General features: G+C 35.2%; 3 protein-coding genes across 20 annotated transcripts in view; 2 read left to right on the top strand and 1 right to left on the bottom strand.

Moving 5' to 3' along the window:
* The window catches only part of LOC100116395 (high affinity cGMP-specific 3',5'-cyclic phosphodiesterase 9A), an 815,596-nt gene that overhangs the window by 234,653 nt on the left and 555,198 nt on the right, over nt 1–25,745 (bottom strand). The gene's annotated exons all lie outside the window — the stretch shown is intronic.
* LOC107982128 (probable serine/threonine-protein kinase tsuA) overlaps nt 1–25,745 on the top strand; it is a 183,762-nt gene that overhangs the window by 33,834 nt on the left and 124,183 nt on the right. The window lies entirely within an intron of this gene.
* LOC116417917 lies at nt 352–9,213 on the top strand. 2 transcript variants are annotated; one of them, XM_031933097.2, is made up of 3 exons: nt 352–1,571; nt 8,580–8,693; nt 8,859–9,213. In XM_031933097.2, exons 2-3 carry the CDS (start codon nt 8,637–8,639, stop codon nt 9,117–9,119), a joined length of 318 nt encoding a protein of 105 aa, XP_031788957.1. In that variant the 5' UTR covers nt 352–1,571; nt 8,580–8,636; the 3' UTR covers nt 9,120–9,213. The 2 variants fall into 2 exon arrangements, with proteins under 2 accessions (XP_031788957.1, XP_031788953.1); XM_031933093.2 differs by lacking the exon at nt 352–1,571 and having other exon boundaries at nt 5,641–8,693.

A 25,745-nucleotide genomic window follows, 5' to 3' on the forward strand; every position in this document is an offset into this window, starting at 1 on the left:
AAACCTGCGCCGAGATCAGCAATTACAAATTATATTACTATTATCCGCGAACACTGTCAACCAAATATAACCCCACGAAATCTAAAATGCTTCCTTCGTACATTAGCTGTCCCCGAAAGACAAGCGAGTCACTTCTCGAAGCAGGCTACCCTTCCAGACGACGCATCTCCTTAGGGCAAACTGGCCACAGAGAAACGCTCCCAAGTTTTCGTCTGTTCCGGGCATCACCAATTAATCAGCCGTAACCGGCTGGGGGTGAGGAAAGCGGCCCCGATCGATCCCATTTAATCGTCGTGCACGCAGCCTACGCTGCCGGTTTCCAAAACCGTAGCGCTGAGTATGCTCGCCTTTAGAAGTTTGTATTTCAGCTATAGTCCAGTAAAATTAGCTGTGAAATCGCCCTGCGGTAGAAGTGGCTGCATTTTGGATATTTGGTAAATCGGGGTCGGAAAAGCCGATTCTGAAATTTGCAGCTTCCTAGAATGAGGGGTTCTATGCGAAAACAGCGTGCGAAAGTTATTTTTGCTCATATCTCGAGATCGGCTTGACCTATGAGAAAATGGCTGGCATCAATAGAAAGAGCGTTAAATTTTGCATTGGAAACGATTTTTTAATCGATTCCGATGAGCGCAAAGTTCCGAAATAATTAATGAAAAAGAAATTTGCTTGGTGTAGAGGCAGGGGAGGGGAGTGCGCAGACGACATGGCCGCCGCCGCTCTCTCCGCGCGCAGCGGCGGGACGGCGGGAACCGAGACGCGTTTGAATGCGTCATGCGAAAATATTTTTGATTTCGCGGCGACACTCAGAAAACTTTGTAAATTACTTGAATAAAATTTTTTTGTTAGACCTATTTTTTAATAGAAAGATAAAAATGTTAATTTAAAGTTATACAAAGTTTTTATACAAAGTTATAAATGATCCTGACCATCACAACTTATTTATTTTTAACTCTGTGTTTATTAACAACTCCGTTTTGAAATATAATTATTTTTATAACTCCTTTTATGGTTCTTGATTTTTCTATATAATAAAAAGTATTAGTATTTTCAAAATCATAGCTATACTATACTATTTGATGTTCTTTATTTTACGAAAGCATGAAACATATGAAACGTAATTTATATACTACTAAATTTTTGGTAATCTCGAAATAGAATTTCGAAAAAAAAATTTTAATTCAGATTATTTAGTGCGATATAAATACCAGTGTCTCAAATGCACTCTGGAAAAAATCATTCGCGACGTATCATATAACCGAACTCATCCAAACATCCTGTCACCGCATACTAAATGTTTATAAATTATGAATGTCAACGCCACTTTCTCAGTTCATTACTCGAGCTGGTTAATCATAGGTCAGAACACTTTGGTATCTCATCGAAGTAACATCGTGCTCTAAAGAGTGTATTCCAGAGTCATTTTTAACTAAAAATCTATTAGAAATCAAAAAATTATTGTTTTTTGAGTGTGTGCCTTCACAGTTTTTTAATTTGTGATACCAGCTTATTGATTGGTTTCTGAATCCTAGAAGAATATTTTATTATTTTCGAAGAATTTATTCAGAATTACGGTATGTCTACATATTTTATTTATTCATATAAATGCTAGAAATTTAGATTAAATATTTGAATACGATTGACATTTAAAAACTTTATAGCAAAGAAAATAAATATTTATTGAAAAAACATGCTAGGTTTGTAATGCAATAAAATAGTGTCCGCACTACATAATGACATTATTCAAATAATGCACTGCAGTAGATTTATATCAAATACTTTTTCATTTTAAATAGTACAAGTAAAAGTTAAGTTAGTGTATGTGTTAGATATGAAAATATTATTTGCATTTTTGCAATGAAGACTAGTACATTATTACGCTCTTTTGCGTCGAAGACTAGTGCATTTCGCACTTCTACGTCGAAAACTAGTATATTTTAAACTTTTGCGTCGAAGACTGGCACATTTCGCACTTTTGCGTCGAAAGCTAGTACACTTGACAAGCAAGATATCTGATTCGAACTATTTGAATTTTGCATCGTGTAATATGGGATTTGCCGAAATCAAAGTCGAGATAGAGTGTTAAGAGGTAAAATCAAGCTCATTTTTAAAAATGTCCATATTACACGATGTTCAATTTAAATAGCTCGAATCAGATATTTTACGTGTCGAGTGTACATACATTTCGCACTCCCGGCGGCAAAATGTAGTATATTTTATACTTTATATTAATGCATGGTTAGCGAGTTCAATTGTACCACGTACAAGTACTTGATTCTTTTTATTTTAATTTGTAATACTTTTATTTATAGCAGCCTACGAGATTCGGATTATATTTATATTACTCTTGTTTTCTTAGAAATTTTTACGTGAAAGCTGAAATTTTGCATAGGTCTTCTTAATATTATTACGAGTATATTGTAGTTTTTTATTTTATTCTCTAAACTTTAAAAACATGGCAGTCTTACATGTTCATCGACAATTTTACCTCGCTTCATATTAACCTGCCAACTTTGAAATCGAAAATTACGCAAATATGTTCGGTAACCAATATTGGGAAAAACAAGAATTTTGTATACATTAGACGAATATATCTTCAAAGTTTCACATTGCATACTCTTAACATTCGTTGGTAGGGTTCGTTTTATACACAAAAATTTAACACGAATTTTTATATGAATTCTTTTTACACGTATGTTTTTACATTTGTTGAAATATATGCAAAAATTTCAATATCAATTCATTATTTATCAAGCTTAACAGGAATTAGTTTACTCATATCATATATACATAACAATGATCAAGTTATATATAACATTCATTTCAATAGTACGTCATCGAAACCGAATCTTTTCTTTCTCTCACGCGTATTCGTAAACAAAGATAAGTAGTTTGGAGACTGAGACCTCCGAAGTACAAAGAATGGGTTTCGATAGTTAGTCCAGTTAGATCAGTCAAGAAGAGAGCACATAAAAGCGAATATATGTTCTTTTCTTTTATTTAAAACATTCCGTACCTGCTTCCATAATCAAAAACATTGAACACAAAGAAATGATTAATATTACATTTTCTACACAATAACATTGTGTACAATATTATTGTATTAAATGTTCAGTACTAATTATCTATTTATGTTCAATAAAAAAGCTTATGTGTAAAAGAAAATTCGTATAAAAATTTGAATTCAAATGTGTAAAAAACCGTAGAACATTCTCAAATGTTTTTAATGTAGGATATGTTAAAAATTTTATAATTGCAAAACAAGTAAAAAATTTGCGACGAATAAAAATCTGTAAAAAACTTAAAATTTCATTGTTTCAGATGTTTTGCTTGATATTTGCACTAGCTTTTCTATTACATATACGTGGAGATGAAAATTCACCCTATGAATTAATACCTATAACGACACCAATATTACGAGAAGAGCTGTTTCAAGCCAAACTTTACCATGAGATTTGGACGACGATCCATTTTGGTGACATACTTGAGTTAGAAAGCCATGCAAATGAGGTGAATACAACATTACAAGATCTTCGAAATCAATGTTCTACATTTAAACCGTGCATTTATGGAATAGAGTTAGATCATATGTATAAAAGTCTTTATTCAATTCAACAAAAAATTGATTTTTTAGTCTCCTTAAGCGATAAGAAAAGTGAAAAAAGAGGGTTATTTAATATAGTCGGAACAATACAACATTTTTTATTTGGCACTATGTCAGCCGACGATGCCGAAAGAATTGATAAACAAATAGATGACGTATATAATCATACGGGCCACATAGCGACACTTTTAAATGACCAAACAGCCATTATCAAGAGTACTCTGCGCAAATTTATAAATATAACTGAAAATTATAAACAAAATATGAAAATTATCAAGGATGGAATCATTACAGTCCTGAATGAACATTCTTTTAATGATAATATGCTAAAATGCATTTTAAATTTAAATATTCATATAGATAATTTATTAGGTAATGTCAATCTAATCTATGACTCGATTGTTGATGGAAAACTTGGAGTTGTGTCGCCTAGATTAATATCACCCACAAAATTTATGGACGCTTTACGCACAATACATTCAAAATGGTTTCACCAAGACTTACTATTTCCTTTAAATAAAAATTATTATGTAATGTACATGAAAATTAGTAAGATTAACATTATTTTGTCCGCTGGTAAACTTATTTATGTATTTCATACGCCAATACCAACTGGCTATGATTATACTGTGTACAAATTCACACCAATACCCATGTCAGGATGGAAACGTTACTATATATTCGACAGTATTAAAAATCAACCTGTTGCTGTCGATTCAAATTTTACAGAGTATAGCGTAATTGATTTAAATGTTTGTACATCTATAAATGATTTTAAAATTTGCGAGATAACATCTGCCGTTCATACATTTAACGAGGAAGAAAGTTGTTATGCACATTTGATAAAATACAAAGATGATAATGGCTGTTCTAGAAAATATTTTGATTTGCAAGCTGATTTTGTTTTGGCTCTGAGTAATGGTTTTAGTTGGTATATTTTACCAACCAATAAAGAAAATATATTCATAACTTGCGGCGATTCTAAATCAGATTTATATGTGACTATTACGAAGCCTCATATATTACGACTCAATTCAAATTGTAAAGGATACTCTAAGAACCATAAGTATTTACCAAGAAGTCACGGCAATGAAACAAAAATTTCAGAATATAAAATTAACATTCAATTTCTACCAGTTGAGCAGATAGCTCTAAATACATCAGCTTTAAAACTACCTGTATTTACTTCATCTAATGTTGACACTTCTGAAATTTTAAATTCAGCAAAAAATATTGAAGATATCATGAAAGATTTAGAAATTATTACATCTAATCATAACTACCATTCACGGCTGCTTACGGGTTATAGTATCTTTCATTATACTATGTATACTATTGCCACTATTTCAGTATTTTATATCCTTTATAAAACTGGAATACTCAATTGCATTTCAATTGCTTTTAAATTTTGTCTATTTCGACTGTGTCCAATATGTATGAAATGCAAAAATAATAATGATGAACGTAATGAAGCTGCTATACCATTTCAAACTACGAATGTCCAAATACGCGAAGAAAATATTGCTGCTCAACCATCAACGTCTGCAGATGATCGATCTATTGTTCGATATGATGCACGTGCTCCAATATCATAAAAAGTTTATGTATAATTTCAGTGATGATCCTATTTGAATATTTTAGATATATTTGAAGCTATATTTTAGATTTATAGTATATTTCATACAACTATATGAAGTTTATACTGCATTATTCTGTACTACCATATTATTTATATTAACAATTGTACGCATCTTGTACAAGCATGCAATATAACAATTATATAAGAGTTTAAAAAGTATTTTGTAATAATTATGATGACCTTATGTAATATCAACTTATGATACCTTATATAATATCAATATTATCAATAAATTTAAAATAAAAATTAATTGAAAAAGTTTTTGTTCGTATAGTTCTGTATATAAAATTTCATTCTTGTTGTTCTTACTACAACATAATTAGAAAATAGTGTGTTTTTTCGTTTTGTTAATGTTGCAAGAAAATTCGTGCCAGAGAATTAGGTGCGATTTATTAATGAATTTATTATTTTGTTTCTTTGCTATAAATGTTTAACATGAAAATTGAAAATTGTCAAGAAATTAATATGGTTGACATTCAATTTTTTTTCAATTTGTAATTTTAAAAATTCTAATTTTTAGTTTGTTTGAAAAATGGAATATATGTGTGAAGAAACTATATGCACTCTTTGCGACAAACTACTACAAAATGATACAGATGATATCGTTCAAGTTCGTAGTAAAGGTCTAGAAACTTTTATAAATAAAAGTAAAAGCAGAGAGGATGAAAAGTTCAAACAATGGATAGGAAAACAGAGTGTAAGCTTTCATGAAATTTGTAGAAAGCGCTATTCGGCAATACCGCAGAAGACAAGTAAAAGAAAAAGGGATTCCTCATTACCATCTCCGCCAGCACAAAATTTCTCATTTTCATTGCCGTCATCGTCAACAGCAAGTGTTTCAGATGACTATAAGTTTGACCAATATTGCTTTATTTGCAATGAAGTATTAGATCCTTCTCATAAAAAAGTTAGCTACTTAAAACGCCCGTATACCTATCAGAATCTTTTGAATGTTGCTTCTGAAAGAAATGACGATCTCGGTATGTCGGTACTGAATCGATTGGGGGATATATCACTTGAAGAAACAAAACCTAGGTACCATTATTATTGCTATAAATCCTTTTTACATAAATCTTTAATGCCATCAGAAGAAGAAACTGAACCATATAACATGGACAATGAACCATGTAATTTTAATGATGAAACGGATGATTTAATTGAAAATATATACAATTACATCGAAGAAAGTGGAAAGTTTCAATTCTTTTTATCGGAATTACAGAATCCGTTAAAAAAATGCTTGCGGGTCATGCATTCTCAAGAGCAGTACGAGCTCACATTTTAAGCTTCACGGCTATAGCTATCATTATCTGCAAATCAATGAGTAACGTAGCTGGAGTAGAAGAATTTATTAATGAATTTTTTAGTAATTGGATGAAAAACCCTCCTTTGATAAAAGACTGTAAAAGTAATAATTTTATGAAACACTTATCAGAAGAATTCATACAAAAATTAAATAACATTGAAAGCAAGGGTCCAACGCCAAAATTGTGGATACAATATTTCAAATGTGTCACCATAGCCTTACAGTTTATAGAAGCAGAACGCTTAGGCGATTGGAATCTACATTTACAAAGCATTAAAGATATGTTACCATTATTTTACTCAAGTGGTCATTTTGCTTATGCAAAAAGTGCTCAAATTTATCTTCAAGATATGGCAAATTTGGATGTAATAATGGATCCTTTAGAATTTGAACGTTATACGAAAGATGGCTATTTCACTATACGTAGATCAGATAAAGCGTGGTCTGGTGTATGGAGTGACATGATAATTGAGCAGACATTAAATAGGTTTTTCGGTACAGATTTAAAGCATGGTCGAGGTGTCACTCCTAGCGTTGTTGCGCGTTATTTATTTGCCATGCCGTCAGCGTTTAATGTAATGGAGTGTTTGGAAAATTACTGTGCAATGAAATCGAATAATAGTGAACAGCATGTTGATCTTTCTAAGAGTCGAATGAAGAGAGATAACAATGACATATACGAATTTGTAACCTGGCTGCAAAATCATAATCCTTTCAATCATCTACATGTTTTGGTATCGCTTTCTACAGGAATAATTGGTGGACCAAATATAGATTGTCATAAGGCTATTGAAAAAGGACTGCAAGGAATGGAAGATATGGTTGGGAAAAATGCTGACAATATTTCAATGTCAAAAATATATAAAGTTAACAATTTAGCAAGTGCCGCAACTGGAATACATCTGGATTACAACCATGAAGTATCTACTATTGATATTTACTTATTATTTCAAAGAATTTGTGTAATTTTCAATGGAGACGCTGAAAAAACACGCGAAGCTTTTTATTATGAGCTTACGCCATATCCGCTAAGCTTATTCAACGAAAAGGGACAAATGAGAAAAACGCAGAAATCAAAACTTTATCCGTTATTTAAAACTTCGAATAGGTTGCTAGCGCTGCAAACATCAGATATATATGTCATAGACGGAGGCTGGTTATTGCATGCTGTAGTTTGGCCCCACAGCCAGAAATTCAAAGAAGTTTTTAAATTATATTTATCATATATCATTAAACATTTTGGTAGACGTGTTACTGTTGTTTTTGATGGATATAACAACGAATATATCGGAGTAAAATCATATGAAAGATATTGTCGGAGAGAGAAAAACGTCGGAGCCGATATCGATATCTCTGAAGATAAAATGGTAACAATGAATCAGACAAAATTTCTTTCAAACATTAGTAATAAACTAAATTTTGTGGATTTACTATCAAAATATTTAGAGGAAAATAACATTCATACAAAAATTTCAGAAGAAGATGCAGACACTGTAATTATTCGTACGGCCATAGAATTAAAAGATAGTAATGAAAGTTTCGTTTCAGTGGTCGGCAATGATATAGATTTGTTAATTTTACTAATTACACACTGCATCGGTGGAAATAAAATATATTTTTATAAAATGTCACCGAACAAGAAAAATGAATTATATTCAAGCAGAGATCATAAACATTTAGAAAAATACATTTTATTTGCTCATGCGTTTGCTGGATGTGATTCAACAAGTGCTATATATAATAAAGGTAAAAAAAGTATTATAACATTATTAGAAAAAAATGAAGACTTGCAACAATTAATATTCATATTTTATAAGCCATTCCAAAATGTCGACGATATATATAGAGTTGCTGAAAAACTTATGATAATAATGTATGGTGCAGATGACCAAAAACTGACTCTACATGAATTAAGATATAAAATATTTTGCACATCTACAGCAATTGCAAAAAAAGAATTATCTTTATCGTCTTTACCGCCTACCGATTCGGTATTAAGAGAGCATGCTAAAAGAGTATATTACCAAATGCAGATTTGGCTTGGATTCGATTTAGATCCAGTATTATGGGGATGGAAGAGAACGAGTAATATGCTACTACCTATTATGAATCCTAAACCAGTTGCACCAGTCGAATTACTGGAGATGGTGAGTTATTATATGTTATCCTAAAATATATTATATGAAATTGTCTAATTTTTCTTTGAAAATAATTTCCAAATGACGTATTTAATATTTACTTTAGTGAACTATTCGATATTTTCTATTGTAATATTTACTGTGATAAGAAAAAATAATTAACTTAATTTTCAGATATTTTGTGGATGTAAAACAAATTGTAACACATCCCGATGTTCGTGCAAAAAGGCTGGCATAAAATGTAGTTACAGTTGTAAAAAATGCAATGGCCAAAGCTGTGAAAATGCTTCAAATTCGCATAAGGTCATACTTGAGAGTGATACAGAAGAGCGACAAGATGATATAGATGATATAGAAGATAATGAAAATATGTGGAATGATGAAATAAATGATTTACAAGAAGAAGATGTTGATGAATCACAAACTGAAAATTAAAAAATTTTGCTGAAAAATTCTGTCAATTCTATTTACTAGAATAATATAACCATTTTATTATATATTAAATTTTTACAATAATCATATTTATTTATATTTTGACCGTTTTATCCTTGTATTATTGATGTTGCTTCATAATAACATTAAAAAATGCTATCGTAAATTTTTCAACAATAATTTACTTACAGGTAAAAAAAACACAAATTCAAATAATAATTTGTTAGATACTCGTGTCATATGTTCACTTTCCAGCACGGCGTAAGCATCCTCGCTACGCTCGGGCGCTTAACCCCGCCGTGCCAGAATGTGCCTCATCGCCTTGTATCGTAATGTACTATGGGTAACTCAAACTAAAGAAATCGCTGCCGCGCATACAAAAGTTATATGAAATATGACTATTTCATTTTTTCAGCGTCATTGGTGCAACGATTAAATCAAATTTGGGATGCAAGGTAATGTCATTTTTCCGCTCATTGGATAGCTATATTGTTGAGAACATTTATTACTTATTTAATTCATAATTAACTATACATACTTGATAATTATATAGCTAATTTCGATAATATTAATAAAAAGTTCATACAATAAGTTTTCCGGGTGTCGCCGCGAAATCAAAAATCATATTTTCGCATGACGCATTCAAACGCGGCTCGGTTCCCGCCGTCCCACCGCTGCGCGCGGAGAGAGCGGCGGCGGCCATGTCGTCTGCTCACTCCCCTCCCCTGCCTCTACACCAAGCAAATTTCTTTTTCATTAATTATCTCGGAACTTTGCGCTCATCGGATTCGATTAAAAAATCGTTTTCAATGCAAAATTTAACGCTCTTTCCATTGATACCAGCCATTTTCTCATAGGTCAAGCCGATCTCGAGATATGAGCAAAAATAACTTTTGCATGCTGTTTTCGCATAGAACCCCTCATTCTAGGAAGCTGCAAATTTCAGAATCGGCTTTTTCGACCCCGATTTACCAAATATCCAAAATGCAGCCACTTCTACCGCAGGGCGATTTCACAGCTAATTTTACTGGACTACTAACCTACGTCGGTAACAGTTATCATCTATAATCAGAAAAATTATTAGAAAAATTTTGTTTTATTACAAACATGTAGATTCCACTACAACATTTGAATGTACTTACTGTCTCTTTTTTATTAGGTAAGTATCCGGGTGGTTCAGTGTCGCCTGACGTTTCGGCACACGTCAGTTGCCTAGGCAATGCACATCGTTTTTTTGAGCTCAACTCAGCTGCAGCTGGAGCGATGTCGTCATGTCGCTCGTATGATGACGTCTGCACGAGTACGATTAATTCGTAGAAATTAATGTTATTGCAATAAAATATTGTAAAAAAAAGATGTTAACAATTACCGTAGTATCGATGACAATCTCCTTGGCGGGGCTATTAAAAGAATTTAATGTCTCGGGTTCATCGTGGACGTTACAATTACTTTGCAAATAATGAACGTCTGATGACTTACCGTATTGATCCCGAGAACAGTAAATACTTTTTTCTGAGCTCTGCTCAGCTTTAGCCGGAGACATCCCGTCATGTACTGCTTTGTCCGTATGACTTGTTACCTATAAAATATTAATATTCAACGATGTAGATAATAGTATATTTTGATACAAGTGGCATAAATATTCGATTACGGCACGGCGTGTATTAGCACCCGAGCGTAGCGAGGGAGCTAAATGCCGTGCCGTATCGGACTGTTTATACCACAAGTATCGTACGCTATTTTATAGCACTGACTAGCATAAATCCACTGTCATGCTTATCCGTGGCCTAAACAGTCCATTTTTGCACCCTGCAGTCAGCGCCCGAGCGTAGAGAGATTTTCAATTTTCAAAGTTAGTTCTTCTTCTTTTAATTAAGCAGTCACTGCACTCACTACGAAATTGTCGACTTCTTTTGCTTTCTCCTAGAGGAAGCTTTGTAATAGTAAAATTTTGAGTTTCGTCAAAACTTCTAGAAAATACTTTGGTGTGTTAGAAGTTCAAATCACGTGTTTTTAGAAAATGTCCGTATGGATGTGTGTGTGTATGTGTATGTGTATATGTATACCGTACTATTTCTGGAACTACTCGGTCAATATCAATAAAATTTGACATGCATGTATATTATTGGATTCTGAATTCGGGAAAAACATTAATTTTTTTATGGCCAATTTTTGATTTTTGAAAAACACTATTTTGCGTTTTTTTCAATCATCCCATCGTTAGAAACAATTTAGCTAATATGCATTTGAAAGAGAATAAAATTACCTACTTTTCTCCGTTTGGGCCTCGGGATCGACCGATTTGTTCGGCAGATAAAATGAAAAAGGGGATTATTTTTATATTCATATCTCTGAAACTAAACATCATAACCTCACAAAAAAGTCATGTCGATGGGTCACGTGTCAAACTATATCCCATTAAAATTTCAAGTGATTTGACTACTTATTTTTTCAGTAAAAAATCGAAAACTGGAAAAAATAAGTTTTTTTGTGCCTCCATTACGGAAGTAAAAAGGCTTTATTGCACTTGAGATTTTGGGAAAAAGTAGATATTTTATGTGTCTTGGCTAAGTTCATTGCGCAGCTTACAAACCCCTATGGTTCTTAAGATATCAAGGTTTCAATTTTTTTTTGAAAATTTTTTGATTCCTTATATCTCTAAAACAATGCAGTCAAATGCTTCATAATTTTATTTGCTGATTCACCATAAAAAAAGCTATTTGCTGCTAAAATTTTAAACGATTTCGTCGAGTGGTTCTCAAGTAAAGAGCTAAAATGTAAAAACTTATTTTTCTCAAAACTTTTTCTACCTCTTATAGGGGTATCGTTGCACGTCGTTAAAGTCCCACCCTATGAATTGTCTCTATGCAACATGTTTTGAGAGTAGAATTATACGGCACAATATATATTTGTTTTTTTATAGTAAAATTATACGTAAGTTTTTTTAGATTACAATCTTATTCACTTAATACGATAACTTTATTTTTCCCACGAACGCGTTATAACATATTCTGCCAGTTCCTATTACGAATTATGAGAGCAGCGAGTTTCACATGTTTACCTATCGTGTTGTCGATGTACCCAAATACAAATAATACACAAACATGACGTTTTCATTTCATTTGGTGAGAAAGTTGTGGAAGTTTCTTTTGAATATATTCAGCCTGATCCTCCACATCTTTGAAGCTTTTCAAGTGCAGTACATTAAAAACGTACGTTGATTAAAAAGTTTCATTATCGACGTATCATGCCCCGCGCGCTGGCCCATAAAACTTTTTTTAAAATTATAATTTGCGAACGAAACTCGCTGGGGATCTTCTAATTACCTTTACAAAGTCAACTACCGACAGAAAAAGCTGGCACAAAAGTTACAGAAACAAAGTCACCCTTTACTATCAAAAAAGTCTAAAAAAAGAGGACTAAGATAAATGAAAAAACGATGCACGCAAGCTTTTCATAGTGCCTGTTCTATATTTAACAACAACTTTCATCTTTTCGGCTGATAAAACTTTACGCACTTAAGCACTAGTTTATAAAATTTATGAAAATGTTATAATCTCATCTTTAGACATTTTCTTTTGTCTTGTCTCAATGGAATTTTTTCTTCATACACTAACGTTTTATGATAGACTTCGTATTTTGGTTATTAACAGTTATAATCTTTAATCTTTACACTTTTGCCACTTGCATTTATTATCTATTTACTTAGGCTGAATATCTTTTTTCAACGTGAAAATAACATGTTACGTATATGTGCACATATATGTGCGATTTTTATTTTTAAAATCTTCATTAGCTACTTGCGCCGAAAATATCGAGTACTTGGCACGTACTCGGTTGAACAAAAAATCGACTAAAGTTTTTTGCTTGGTTACATTATCATTGGGGAAAGAGTTACCAACAAGTAGAGAGAAAATAATAGGTGAAGTGTAATAAACGAATTAAACATCGACGCAGGCTACATTGTACATTTGTACCAGACTGCGCAGATATAGCCAACTCACTCCAGTACTTGTTTTATCTTTTCTGGCCTGTGCGTGGGAAAGAAATTCATTAAAACTCAGATATACGACAAGTAGACATCCTCTTAAAAGTCAATATCCAGAACAATCGACGATCGATGCACAAAAGAAGTTAGAAAACGAAAATGAGGGTCTGGGGTAACCCGAACGCCGGCCATCGGCACGGCACAGCTCAGATCAAAACGCACAGCTACAGCTTATTTTAGGTACATTACGATAAACCATCCAACATTCTACCCACCATATTCCTCTGCTGGATCTAGGACACTAAAAAAGAAAAGGAAGCAAAGGACATGTGCTTTAGAAGAGAGAAGATCGAGTCAGATTGAGCCAGTTTTAGTTCAGCAGCAGTTAAGTGTAGTATAGCTGACCGTTTCTAAGTATATGTATATAGTAAATGTATTTTAAGCAAAATTTTAATTATAATTTATTAAACGTATATGTTTTATTTGAAATTATAATTGAAATATTCAGTGAAGACACGAGTCGATATAAGGAATTTTTGGAGCTTGCTCAGTTTGTCGGTAAGTGATTACCGCATATTGTTATTTATTTTGAGGGGAATGGTAAAGCGTACAGTAATTTATGGCCAAAAATTAAAAAAAAATTTACTTCACAATTACTTTTAATAATAAATTAGCAAAAAACGCTCGCTTTGCTCGCGATTTAGAAATTAATTGATTAAATATACTGTTAAATATTAAATGTACACTCGATGGTCATTAATTCTTGTAGAACATTTTTTAAATGCTTCAATTAGATTGCTAAATCGATAAACTCTAACCAATCAAAAGTACGACTTCATAAACGTTTCATAAGAATTAATTATCGTCGAGTATAAATGAATATATTCAAAACAGCCAACATTCTATAAAAGTAGTTATAGCTACTAGTACACAGGACCGGCTTTAAAATTCTAGAATAAAATAGAAATAAATTTTGAATCTTAAAAAATGTTTTTAAACTCTTTGTAATTATTTGATGACAATATTAATTATATTAACAAAATCTAACAATAAAATAAAATTAATTGAACATTTTTTTTATTTACATTTATAATATAATATAAATTGTGAGATTATAACAATCATAACATTGATATTCTGTAATAAAATGTAATACATAATTCCATATTTACTTTTATATTAAATGATAACGATATTTTAAATCCCTAACGAAGAAGAACAATGAAAACAACTTAAAAAAAACGTTATGAACTACAGATAATAGCAGAAAATGTCGGAATTTGGACACAGATAACAGTAATCTTTTGTTGCCTTCAGTTTTATTCAGTTTGCTAGATTCATCGGTTGGATTTTTTTTCAGATGTAAAATTTTACAATTTAGAAAATAAATAATAAAATGAATACAACAGACAATAACTATTAATAAGTGAAGACAATAGTTTTTTCATAGTTCAAAACAGTTTTCTTCATTTTATAATTGCTGTCTTCTACGTTCACTAGTTTGATCCCAATTAAAACAGCTATTTTCGGATTTCTACACATTTTTCTTAACTTTTTTAAAAACACGCCTTAAATTACATAAAAAAAAACTTTTAAAAAAGTAAAAAGTTAGGCGAGTTTGATATGTTCCGCAACGAAATAACAGATAAAAAAGAACTGAGATCAATCAACCAAAGTCAAGTTTATTATATTTAATCATAATGAAGCAACAACATTTTTTTTTGGTCAATAAAGGTCTTACTTAACTTAAAGTTAAATTATATACTGATCAATTAGGAACAACTCTCAAGGTACTTACTACGTAACTTGCCATGACCGTTTCATTGTACTTATGGTGTTTTTATGACGTTCTAATACATAAAAGGAACATTTTAGTTGTTCAACAATAAACAAAATGAAACGAACATATGAAAGTATATAATTGATGGCAATGTTTGTTTAAAACATCTATTCGATTATAAGTTACGGTTTATTTAAAAGAATTTATATTGTTTAATATTAATTTATCTTTATCTATTGATAAACTCATGTAAGTGCTCTTTATTTAAAGAAAATCCAGACATACGAATGGACGGACGGACGGACATTTTCTTTCACTAATAAAAACTATTTACTAACTAATAATAACTTTCACTAATAAAAACTATTTCGGACGGGTGGGTACCTATCACCACTACACAGCGCGTCCTTAGGTTGCGGATAGAGGAACAGCCCCTGAGAAAGAGGTTAGCTGCGAATAAATTGAATAAGCAGCCGCGGACAGCCGATAGGAACAGGCGTGGGTGTGATGAGCCCACACTGTCGAATGCATACATCTAGAAACACTACACAAGCACCACAACAACAAAAACACTTCACATTATCTCTTATCTCTTAATCTATCTCTTTCATCACACATTACAAAAATGGGCAATAATCCTGCTGCCGAGGAGGATGCGGGAGCGATGACAACTGCCCCGAAAGGGGATGTGTAGAATGATTCGTCACCTGGTCTTACGCGGTAACGATGCCAGCGAAGGCGCGCTGCCTTGCAGGGGGGGCGTTAGGATGCGAGAATGAAACCGTAGTGTGTCTGACGACGAGTTGACACTGTCCTCGTCAAAGTCGGAAAGCTCTCATACTTAGTTCTAGAGAGGTATGGGGGTTATCACCTCTAGAACGGTGGACTCACCTGCGATCGGAACAGGATCCGAAGCGCGCGGGTTTAACATAACATCATGGCTCAAAAAAATCAAATCCGAACCAAAAGGGACTTAAGGCTCGGAACTTGGAATGTTCGCAGTCTATACAGAGCAGGTGCGTTTAAAGAACTCGTAAAGGAAGCTGATAGGTACAATCTAGATTTGCTAGCAATACAGGAATCGCAGTGGCCAGATGGCGGAGTACTAGCATCGGGTAACTTCACGTACCTGTATGGGGCCGGGAGTGGGGGATCTCTAGGCACCGGATTTCTCGTAAGCAAAAGCATCATACATTCGGTTAAAAGTTTCAAATCCGTCAATGATAGGCTCTCGTACATCATTATTGAAGCTGAATGGTATAGATATATATTTATTAATGTACACTGTCCTACGGAGGACAAAGAAGAAGAAGCTAAGAATCTCTATTACGAAACTTTAGAGCAGGTAATCGACCAGTTCGCGTCTTACGGCACAAGAATAGTATTAGGCGATTTCAATGCTAAAATAGGTAGGGAGGAAATGTTTAGGCCTACTATAGGGAAGGAAAGCCTGCACGAAGCCAGCAATGATAACGGTATTAGGGTCATAAATTTCGCGGCGGCAAAAGATCTTATAATCAAAACTACGTGCTTTAAGCACAAGAACATACACAAGGCAACGTGGATATCACCGGACGGGGCCACACAGAACCAAATTGATCATTTCCTCATTGAAAAAAGACGTCATACTAATGTTCTTGACGTAAGGGCTTACAGAGGGGCAGATAGCGACTCGGACCACTTCCTAGTAGTAGCCAAATTAAGAGCTAGACTAGTAGCGAATCAAAATAGTAAGCGAGCAAACAAGGTAGAAAGCTTCGATATTGAGAAACTACGAGATAGAACAAAGCGAATTAGGTACCAGATAGAAATTAATAACAGGTTTCAGGCACTTGAAGAAGCAAACACATCGCCGGAGGGGAATGACGAACCGAATAGCTTATGGGGGGACATCGAAAAAACGGTAAAAGAGGCCGCGAACAAAGTACTGGGTAAAAAGAAAAAGCCAAAGAGCAAACCATGGTTTGACGAAGAGTGCGAACTCTGGTTTGAAAGGCGCAAAAAGGCTAAATTAGATAGATTACAAAATAGAAGCGATAGGACCGTAGAAGAGTATTCTAACGTAAGGAAATAGACGAGCGTGATCTACAGAAATAAGAAGCGGGAGTATCAAAAGAATCTTATTAGGAGAATAGAAACTAACAGTAAGGAAAATAACCCCCGCGAAATGTACAGAGGGATTAACGCCATCAGAAAGGGTTTTAGGAGTAGAGCGCAATTGATGAAGGACGAAAACGGGGACCTCGTAACAAATGACAACGAATTACTGTCGCTGTGGATAAATTATTTCGATAAATTATTAAACGTGCACGAAAATAGCGAAGAATTAGGGGACGAAATTCACACTGCTGAACCCCACGTGGAGGAACTGAGCTACCATGAAGTAGAGTCCGCGATTAAAAAACTAAAAAACAACAAAGCCGCGGGAAATGACTATACCAGCTGAGTTACTCAAATATGGGGGCGTCGAGCTCACTTTCAAAATCTATAAACTAGTATGTGCCATCTGGAAAAATGAAACAATACCCGAAAATTGGAAGGAATCTATCATTATACAGATTTTTAAATAGGGGGATAAGACAGACTGCAATAACTATAGGGGTATCTCACTTTTAGCAACGTGCTACAAAGTTCTGTCAAATGTAATACAAGCTAGACTCACTCCATTCGCGGAAGATATAGTAGGAGATTATCAGTGCGGATTTCGGTGCAACAGATCGACGAGCGATCAAATGTTTACCATAAGACAGTTGTTAGAGAAAAAATGGGAATTTTTCGAAACCATACACCAACTCTTTATAGATTTTAAAAAAGCGTACGACTCTATTAAGCGAAGCAAAATGTATCAAATTCTAGTACTTCTCGGTGTACCGAAAAAACTCGTGAGATTAATTCAAATATGTCTGAACGGAAGCACGGGAAAGGTCCGAGTAGGCGGTAATGTATCAGAACCCTTCATGATACGCGATGGTTTAAAACAAGGGGATGGGCTCTCTACGGTGCTGTTCAACTTAACGTTAGAGTATGCCGTTAGAAAAATGCAGGTTAGCCAGCTGGGCGCAACGCTTAATGGAACAACGCAGATACTAGGCTACGCAGATGATTTGGATATACTGGGGGATTGTAGGGAAACGGTAGCAAGAAACGCGGAAATCCTCATAAAAGCGGTGGAGTATACAGGGTTAGAAGTGAGTGAATCAGAAACAAAGTACATGATTGTGGATAAGCTAGGCATCTGCAGAGGGGAGGAAGATCTCAGAGTTGGGAATTTTACTTTTGAAAAGGTTAGCGAATTCAGGTATCTGGGTACGACCATAAATGATAGAATCGAGATTAATGTCGAAATAAATAAGAGACTCCATTCGGGTAATGCTTGCTTCTACGCCGTGAGTAATTTACTTAAGTCGAGGCTGTTGTCTAAAAACGTTAAAATAAGAATATACAGGACAATAATACTGCCGGTGGTTCTGTACGGGTGCGAAACGTGGGCTCTCACTAAGCAGGCGGACAACCGTTTTAGGGTATTTGAAAATAAAGTCTTGCGAAAAATATACGGGCCGAAGAAAGATGAGGAAACCGGGGAATGGAGGAGACTACACAATGATGAGTTACACAATCTGTACGCGTCACTAAATATTAACAGAATAATAAAATCGCGCAGATTGGGATGGGCAGGGCACGTAGCGAGAATGGGAGACGACCGTACGGCAGCGCGTGTCATGAAGGGCAGGCCGATGGTAACGCGACCTCTAGGTAGACCTAGACGTAGATGGGAGGACATAGTAAAAGCGGATCTAGTACAAATAGGACGGGTGGGTGTCGATCGGAGAGGTGCATCTTGGGTGGGGTTGACACAAAATAGGGCAGCATGGAAGGCTTGCGTAGATGAGGCGATGAACTTTCGAGTTCCAAATGCCACGTAAAAAAAAAAAATCAAAACTATTTAAAATTTGATACATATAATATTTTATTTCAGTTACTTAAATGATTTAAGTTCGAAGAACATTTCTACCGTAAAATAGATTTGATTTTTTTCTTTTACGAGTTTTGGAGGGTTTTTACAAAATTGACTGAATATAAAATTTTAATATAGTGTAGATTACGTGTTTTAGTAATTTTAATGTTTTCTATTAGCATTTTATATTTACGCCTTAAAATTGTTTGTTAGCTTATAACCAAAGTATTTTAACAAAAGGTAATGATTTTTTGCAATGCTGATTCAGTATGAAAATATTTATTATCAATGAGTATTCAAACATGCGGTATTTACCCTGGCAGAAATACGCCGATTAACTGAGGAACAAGTAGATAGTTAAAATGTATAGCACTGTTCACATTTTCTATGCTTAAAAATTGTCAATACTACCTATTTAAATGAGATATAAGTACGGTAAAGAATACTATTAATTTCAGCATATAACGCAAATGATATTGTACATTGTAAAATAACGTCCGTAAAACTCGTATGGCTAAGTCACGTCGCCACATGAATTTTGCCTCCTGAAAGACGTAAGTGCGAGTTTCCAGCTAGGCGCACTTTTTGGGAAACGATTTTTCACATGTAAATCATTATACAATATGTTCCTTTAATAAATACTCTTACAAAGCATATGTACCAAAAGTCCTGAATTAAAATCGATGGATAAAAAATGGGTCGATTCTGATACTATATCTTAATCTCAATATTTCAATTAAAATAAATTGAAGTTTTTGAAATCGATTCAAGCGTAAATAATGTATAATCTAAAAGTTAATTGAAATAGATTAAAAATATATCGATTAAAATCAATTTAATTAGATAAGTGTAACATAATTTTATAAATTGAATTGATTTAAAATATTTAAAAAGGAATTAAGATATAGGGTCAGAATTGATTCAATGCTTCAATTCCGACACGTTACTGACTACATTATTTTAACTACTTCTGCGTGATAATTCAAATCGTCCTTATTAATTATATCAGACATTTGTTTAACAAAAGTTAATTGAAATCATATTTTATAACCATAAGTTCTGCACGAAGATGTTCACGTAGATGACGTTATTTTATTGGGAGAAGAAAATGAAAACTGATATATACAGCGCGCTCCGTGTTTTTTTATTTTTGGACAGACTATGGAACTTTTGGCTGAAAAATCAGTTTTGCTTCCTTCCTAGGAAGCTTTGTAATAGTGATTTTTAAAGGTTTTATAAAAACATGTTCGAAAAAAAATTGAAAAAAATAGTTTTTTTAATGAAACGCGATAACTGGAGTAAAAAGGCAAAAATAAAGTTCAAATTTTGGATTTAGTTAGCATTGTACAGTACCATGATATCTTGCTTCGGGCTGTTTGTATAAAACCAGTTAGTTTCGAAGATATCAAGGTTAAAAATTTTTTTGTTCACCCTGTATACTCTGTTTTACTGAAAACTGTATCATTTCTATCTCAACTTGTATAATATGTAACGTGGTGGATGCTCACTGGGATGGAGGGCCCAGCGAACAACTTCCGAACACCAACGTTGACAATTAAAGAATAATCCGGCCGAATTTATTAATAAAAGGTCGCCAGGCCGAACTACACTCTGCCCGCAACACAATACTCTCGTCTTCTACCGCGGCTGTGAAACTCTTTCCCTCGCGAGGAGGTTCCGATGACGAACACAAAGTATTTCGGGTGATACTCTCGATCTTACGACTATGCGAAATAGCGGGTGATTAGGGACTAAACAACACTTTGCTCGATATTTAAGTACTAAAGTAAGAAAGAATTTTTATTTACTCTTTTTCTGACCACAAATTACACAACTCAACTTCTAATAGAATGCGTTAATTCCGACTATCGAACTCACTCTCACTCACACAATTTTCGTCGCGCCGCGTACTTCGAAATTCTCTCGCGCCACGTGGCATCAATGAATGCTCGTTCCCGGCGGCCACTAGCTTCACTACGAGTTCTCGGCACCATGAGTCTTACTAACCTGGCTACCGATTTCCGCACCACAACTGTTACTTCCTCTCCTCCTGATGATGTCTCATACTCTAAGAAAAGCGAACTCGCGAAGAACTCTCTCGTGCAGTTAATCAAAACCGGGGGGATCTACTCCAGGTTTCGTGCTCGTTGCCGTCCGGAACTACAATGCCGCGTCGCGGGTCTCTGCGCCACGAGGACCTCATCGAGCCTGTTGATAATCGATATTTCTCGCACGCAGGCGACTAAACAGGCGTCGATACAGAAGTCAATACGCGCGCGATTCGAACCGCGACTCATTCTCTCACTCTCTCACGCCCTTGTTTTCACCATATTTCTGGCTCTGAGCCGCGTACAACGGCGCCAGTATGAACTGGGCTTATGCCCTCTACACATTTATCTCAGATGTTAGCAGACGCGCCTCCACCGGTTGCCAATCGGGTCTTCTCCCTCCACTCCAAAGCAGTCGGGCCTCGGCATACGTAAAGCTATACACTCGGCGCGCGCGCGCAGCTGCTGACTCGTCGTGCTGCTGGCCGTGCGGTTTCCCCCTCTCCGCACTGCCGACTCTCCAGCGCTGCTGCCTCGTGGTCTCGGCGCGCTTGCTTCCGTTGGCGGGAGTCAAAGCAGCGCTGCTCGGATCCGGGAGTTGCCGCACTGGTCAGCCGAGTGTGCGATTGCGTCGTCTGCTCCAGTGACTGACGTGCGATGAAGCTGCTGGCCACGACTCCTCTCTCCTCTCGTTACTACTACAATCACCCAAAATATTAGCAATTACTGCCATTGGGGCGACTCCAGTAACGAGAGCGAGGCGAGGATTCTGTGCACAGTGAAGACGAGCTAATCTCGTCACAAATAGTACATTGCGATATTTGTGGCATAAGTCGTACTTTACGGTAAGACGTGTATACGCGCCTGAGTGTAGCGAGAGGGCGATATACGCGGTCCAATAAAGGACTACTTATGCCGCGGATGGGCGTGACATAAATGCAGATTTATGTCACGCAGTGGTATAAATGAATTTTAATATACATAGGCTCAATTTTTTTCTCTTTTAATTAATTCATGAAAATAAGGTTTTCAATCTTGCGTGTGCGTGTTACTTCATTGATAAAATTACAATTATACTGCATTGTAACAATATTCAGATGAAAGCCGATAGAAATATATTAAATTTTATAGCACTGCCTGGCATAAGTAGTCCTTTATTGCACCGTGCATATCGCTAAGTAGTGCTATAAAATATCGTACGATACACGCGTCATAAGTCGATCTTCATGGCACGGCGTTAAATAGTCTCGCTAGTACTAGCTACGCTCGGGCTCTTATACAGGCCATGCCGTAAAGTACGACTTATGCCACTAGTATGATAATGTAATATTAAACTCATTTTATAGATTAAAATGGATTGCGCTTGAAAACGATTTAAATTGATTTCAGTTTAATCGACGAATTCTTGTGGGTCTATTGATTGAATTCAAAACGATTAAAGTAGATTTATATTTAATCGATTTTAATACATTATTTTTATCGGGGGCGCATGTTCATATGGGTCTTTCCATAAGTAACCTTAAATCGCACCCTGTGTTGCTGGATTACTATTTTTGCAAAACTATTATGGGCTTTTACTAAGAATACGCGATCTACAAGAACTTGCGTTGCCTTTACGTCACTCCTAACTAAGTCTAGTACACTAGAATTTCTTACATCGAAGACAAGTACTTTTGCATTTCTTGCGTCGAAGACTAGTACATTACGCTTTTTTACGTCGCAGACTAGTAACATTTCGTACTCCTGGGGTGAAAACTAGTACATTTCACACTCCCGCGGCTAAGCAAAAAAAAAAAAAAATATATATATAAGACTGATTTACATTATTTTTTAGTAAAATGATCCGATATAAAACTGAACACTAGGTAGCTAAGTACGAAGCCGGTATTTCATCCGAAGGTTTATTTCAAAAGTTTTAAAATAAAATAATATTATTTTGCGATTATCGGTTTACATACAAATCCTTTAAACTTTCTTCGTAATTCGAGAGCTTGAAAACAAGCAAATAGTCCGATTGACATTTTCTTTCGGTAGAATGATTAATTAAACTTAACACTAGGACGGTACAGAACCTGTTTTTTTATTTAAAGGTTTCTTTAAAAAATTGCATAATGAAATTATGTTATATAGCGCGATTCTCGGGTTATCTACAAATCCTTCATACACTCGTTCGTAAATCCAAAAATAAAAATCACTGCTGATTCGTTTGATTGATAAATATACTATTAATCAATTAAGTATACGTAATCATTTATAAGTCTCTTTCTATGCTTCACTTTCTAAATAATGGTAGTACATTAATTTATAAAGTTGTGTTGATTGAAACATAACATGTATAAAAATATAATGATAACTTAATCCAAAATTTGATCTCAATTATTGATCTTATAATCCAGTTATTGCGTCCCATAAAAAAAAATGACTTTATTAATTTTTGATTTTTTGGACCAGATCACATTGACGCCGTTTAACATTAGTTTTCGGGTTATAACAGTTTTAAAAAATTACAATTTATGGTGTATAATAAAAGAAAGAATCATTGATAATGATTTTTCTTTCAAAAATGTTGTAACGGGTTGAGCACCGTGGCTAATTCTTAGCGGTATGAGTGACGCTGCCCCGCGAGGAAACACTAGATAATTGTGCGTACGAAAACACGTGTACGGCTCAAGCGCGCTTAGGCTAATTTCACCAATAGAGAGAGAGAGAGAGAGAGAGAGAGAGAGAGAGAGAGAGAGAGAGAGAGAGAGAGAGAGTAGATTAGATTCGATTAGATTAGTTTTATTTTGCGTACATTATATTGTACGATTATAAGTTTACAGTGTTACAAGTGAAAAAAGAAAAAAAACAATAGATAATAGATTGAGGCATGTTTAAAGTATGTGTAGTGAGAGAGTGAGGCGATAGTGAAAGTGGAATGAGCGAAAAAGTAGGTGTGTGTGTGTGTGTGTGTGTGTGCGTGGACAGTGTACGAGTTATGTGGTTTCGAGTTGAAAAAAGTGATCCTTAGCAAGTTTTTTGAAAGTGACGGTAGATGAAGTGTTTCTGATGTGTGATGGCATGTTATTCCATAGGTATGAAGCGCTGATATGGAACGAGTTCCTCAGCGTCTCCGTCGCGAAAGCAGGAATTTCCAGAGGTGTCACCTCGCCCCTCACAGGTCGGAGTGTGACGCGGAAGTCAATAAAGGCCAGTACGTATGATGGTACGACCGAGTTAAACATTTTATGTAAGAAACAAGCTGTGAAGTACTTCCTGCGTCCGGCAGTGGTTAGCTACTGCAGCTCCCGCCTTTATGGGGGGATACGCTCATCTCTCCTTACACCATAGATGTACCGAATTCCTGTGTTCACGACCCTCTTTAGTTTTAAGTCGAGTTCCTGTGTCAGGTCACAGTATACAAGAGAACAGTAGTCGATGATCGGAAATAGGAGTGCTTGCACAAGATGCTTGCGCAACCTGAGATTGGTACTCTTTCTGAAAAAGTAGAGCCTGTACATTAGCGAGTGAGCACGCTTACACACTTGTGTAACGTGCTCTTTCCACGTGAGTTTAAAGTCAAGCACCAATCATACAAATAAGTTTTATTTCTGTACTTTGTGTTGTACAATTCAAAAATACCAGTATAAAGTAAAACCAGTTATAATTTGTGTGTGTGTGTGTGAGAGATGATATATATATATATATATATATATATATATATATATATATATATATATATATATATATATATATATATATATATATATATATATATAGAGTGAATGTGAAACGATATATATAGAGTGGAGGAGTGAAGTGTTTGTGAGATGATTATAAGTTTTCTAGTGCATAAAAATATTCTTTAGCTAATTGTTTGAAGTGTGACATGGATGTAGTGTTGCGAAGGCGTGATGGTAGCGAGTTCCAGAGGTATGGGGCGCTTATATGGAATGAACCTTTCAGCGTCTCCGTCTTGAAAGTCGGGATGTCCAGAGGCGTCACCTCCCCCCTCACAGGCCTGTGCGCGACGTGAAAGTCAAAAAAGGCCAAGATGTAGGAAGGCACAGCTGTGTTAAACAGTTTTCGTAGAAAACAGGCTGCAAAGAACTTTCTACGTCCGACAGTTGTAAGCCATTGCAGTTCACGCCTGTAGGGGGTGATGTGCTCGTCCCTCCTTACACCATAGATGTATCGAATTCCCGTGTTTACGAGTCTCTGGAGTTTTGTGTCAAGTTCTTGGGTCAGGTCACAGTATACCAATGAGCAGTAGTCGATGATTGGAAATAGGAGTGCTTGTACGAGATGTTTACGCAACCTGAGATTGGTACTTTTCCTGAAAGAGAGAGAGAGAGAGAGAGAGAGAGAGAGAGAGAGAGAGAGAGAGAGAGAGAGCACATCCCGCAATCATGCGCTCGTTAGATACTCTTCGGCTGCTCTACTGAGTACATTGCGAATTCGGCGAAAGTATACTACGTACAAGTTGCTGTGCCAAGGAAGCAACCCGTGCAAGAGTGTGTGTACATAGTGTTCTGCATCTGACTCCTTGGCTCTAGTCACTATTACCGCAAGAAGCTCCTGGTCGTGAACACTTCCTGATCACGGTCATCGACTTTCCAGCGTTATAAAAAATGGCTAGAATAGCGATGTTTTTAGATTTGGCAATTGTTTTGAGGCTATTTACATGGTCCGACACCTATTGGTAGGGGTCAAACCGCGATTTGAAAACGAAAAAAATGTGAGAACTGTTTTGGTGTGTTGCTTGTGTCGAGTACTACACAGTTAACACAGTTAGAGAATACGGCCCTATGGGTTTCATCGTCACGGTGAGTCGCAGCTTTATAGCGACTCGCATATTTTATTTATGTAGACTTTTGAT

The sequence above is a fragment of the Nasonia vitripennis genome (assembly GCF_009193385.2).
Source record: "Nasonia vitripennis strain AsymCx chromosome 1 unlocalized genomic scaffold, Nvit_psr_1.1 chr1_random0009, whole genome shotgun sequence".
Classification (NCBI taxonomy): domain Eukaryota; kingdom Metazoa; phylum Arthropoda; class Insecta; order Hymenoptera; family Pteromalidae; genus Nasonia; species Nasonia vitripennis.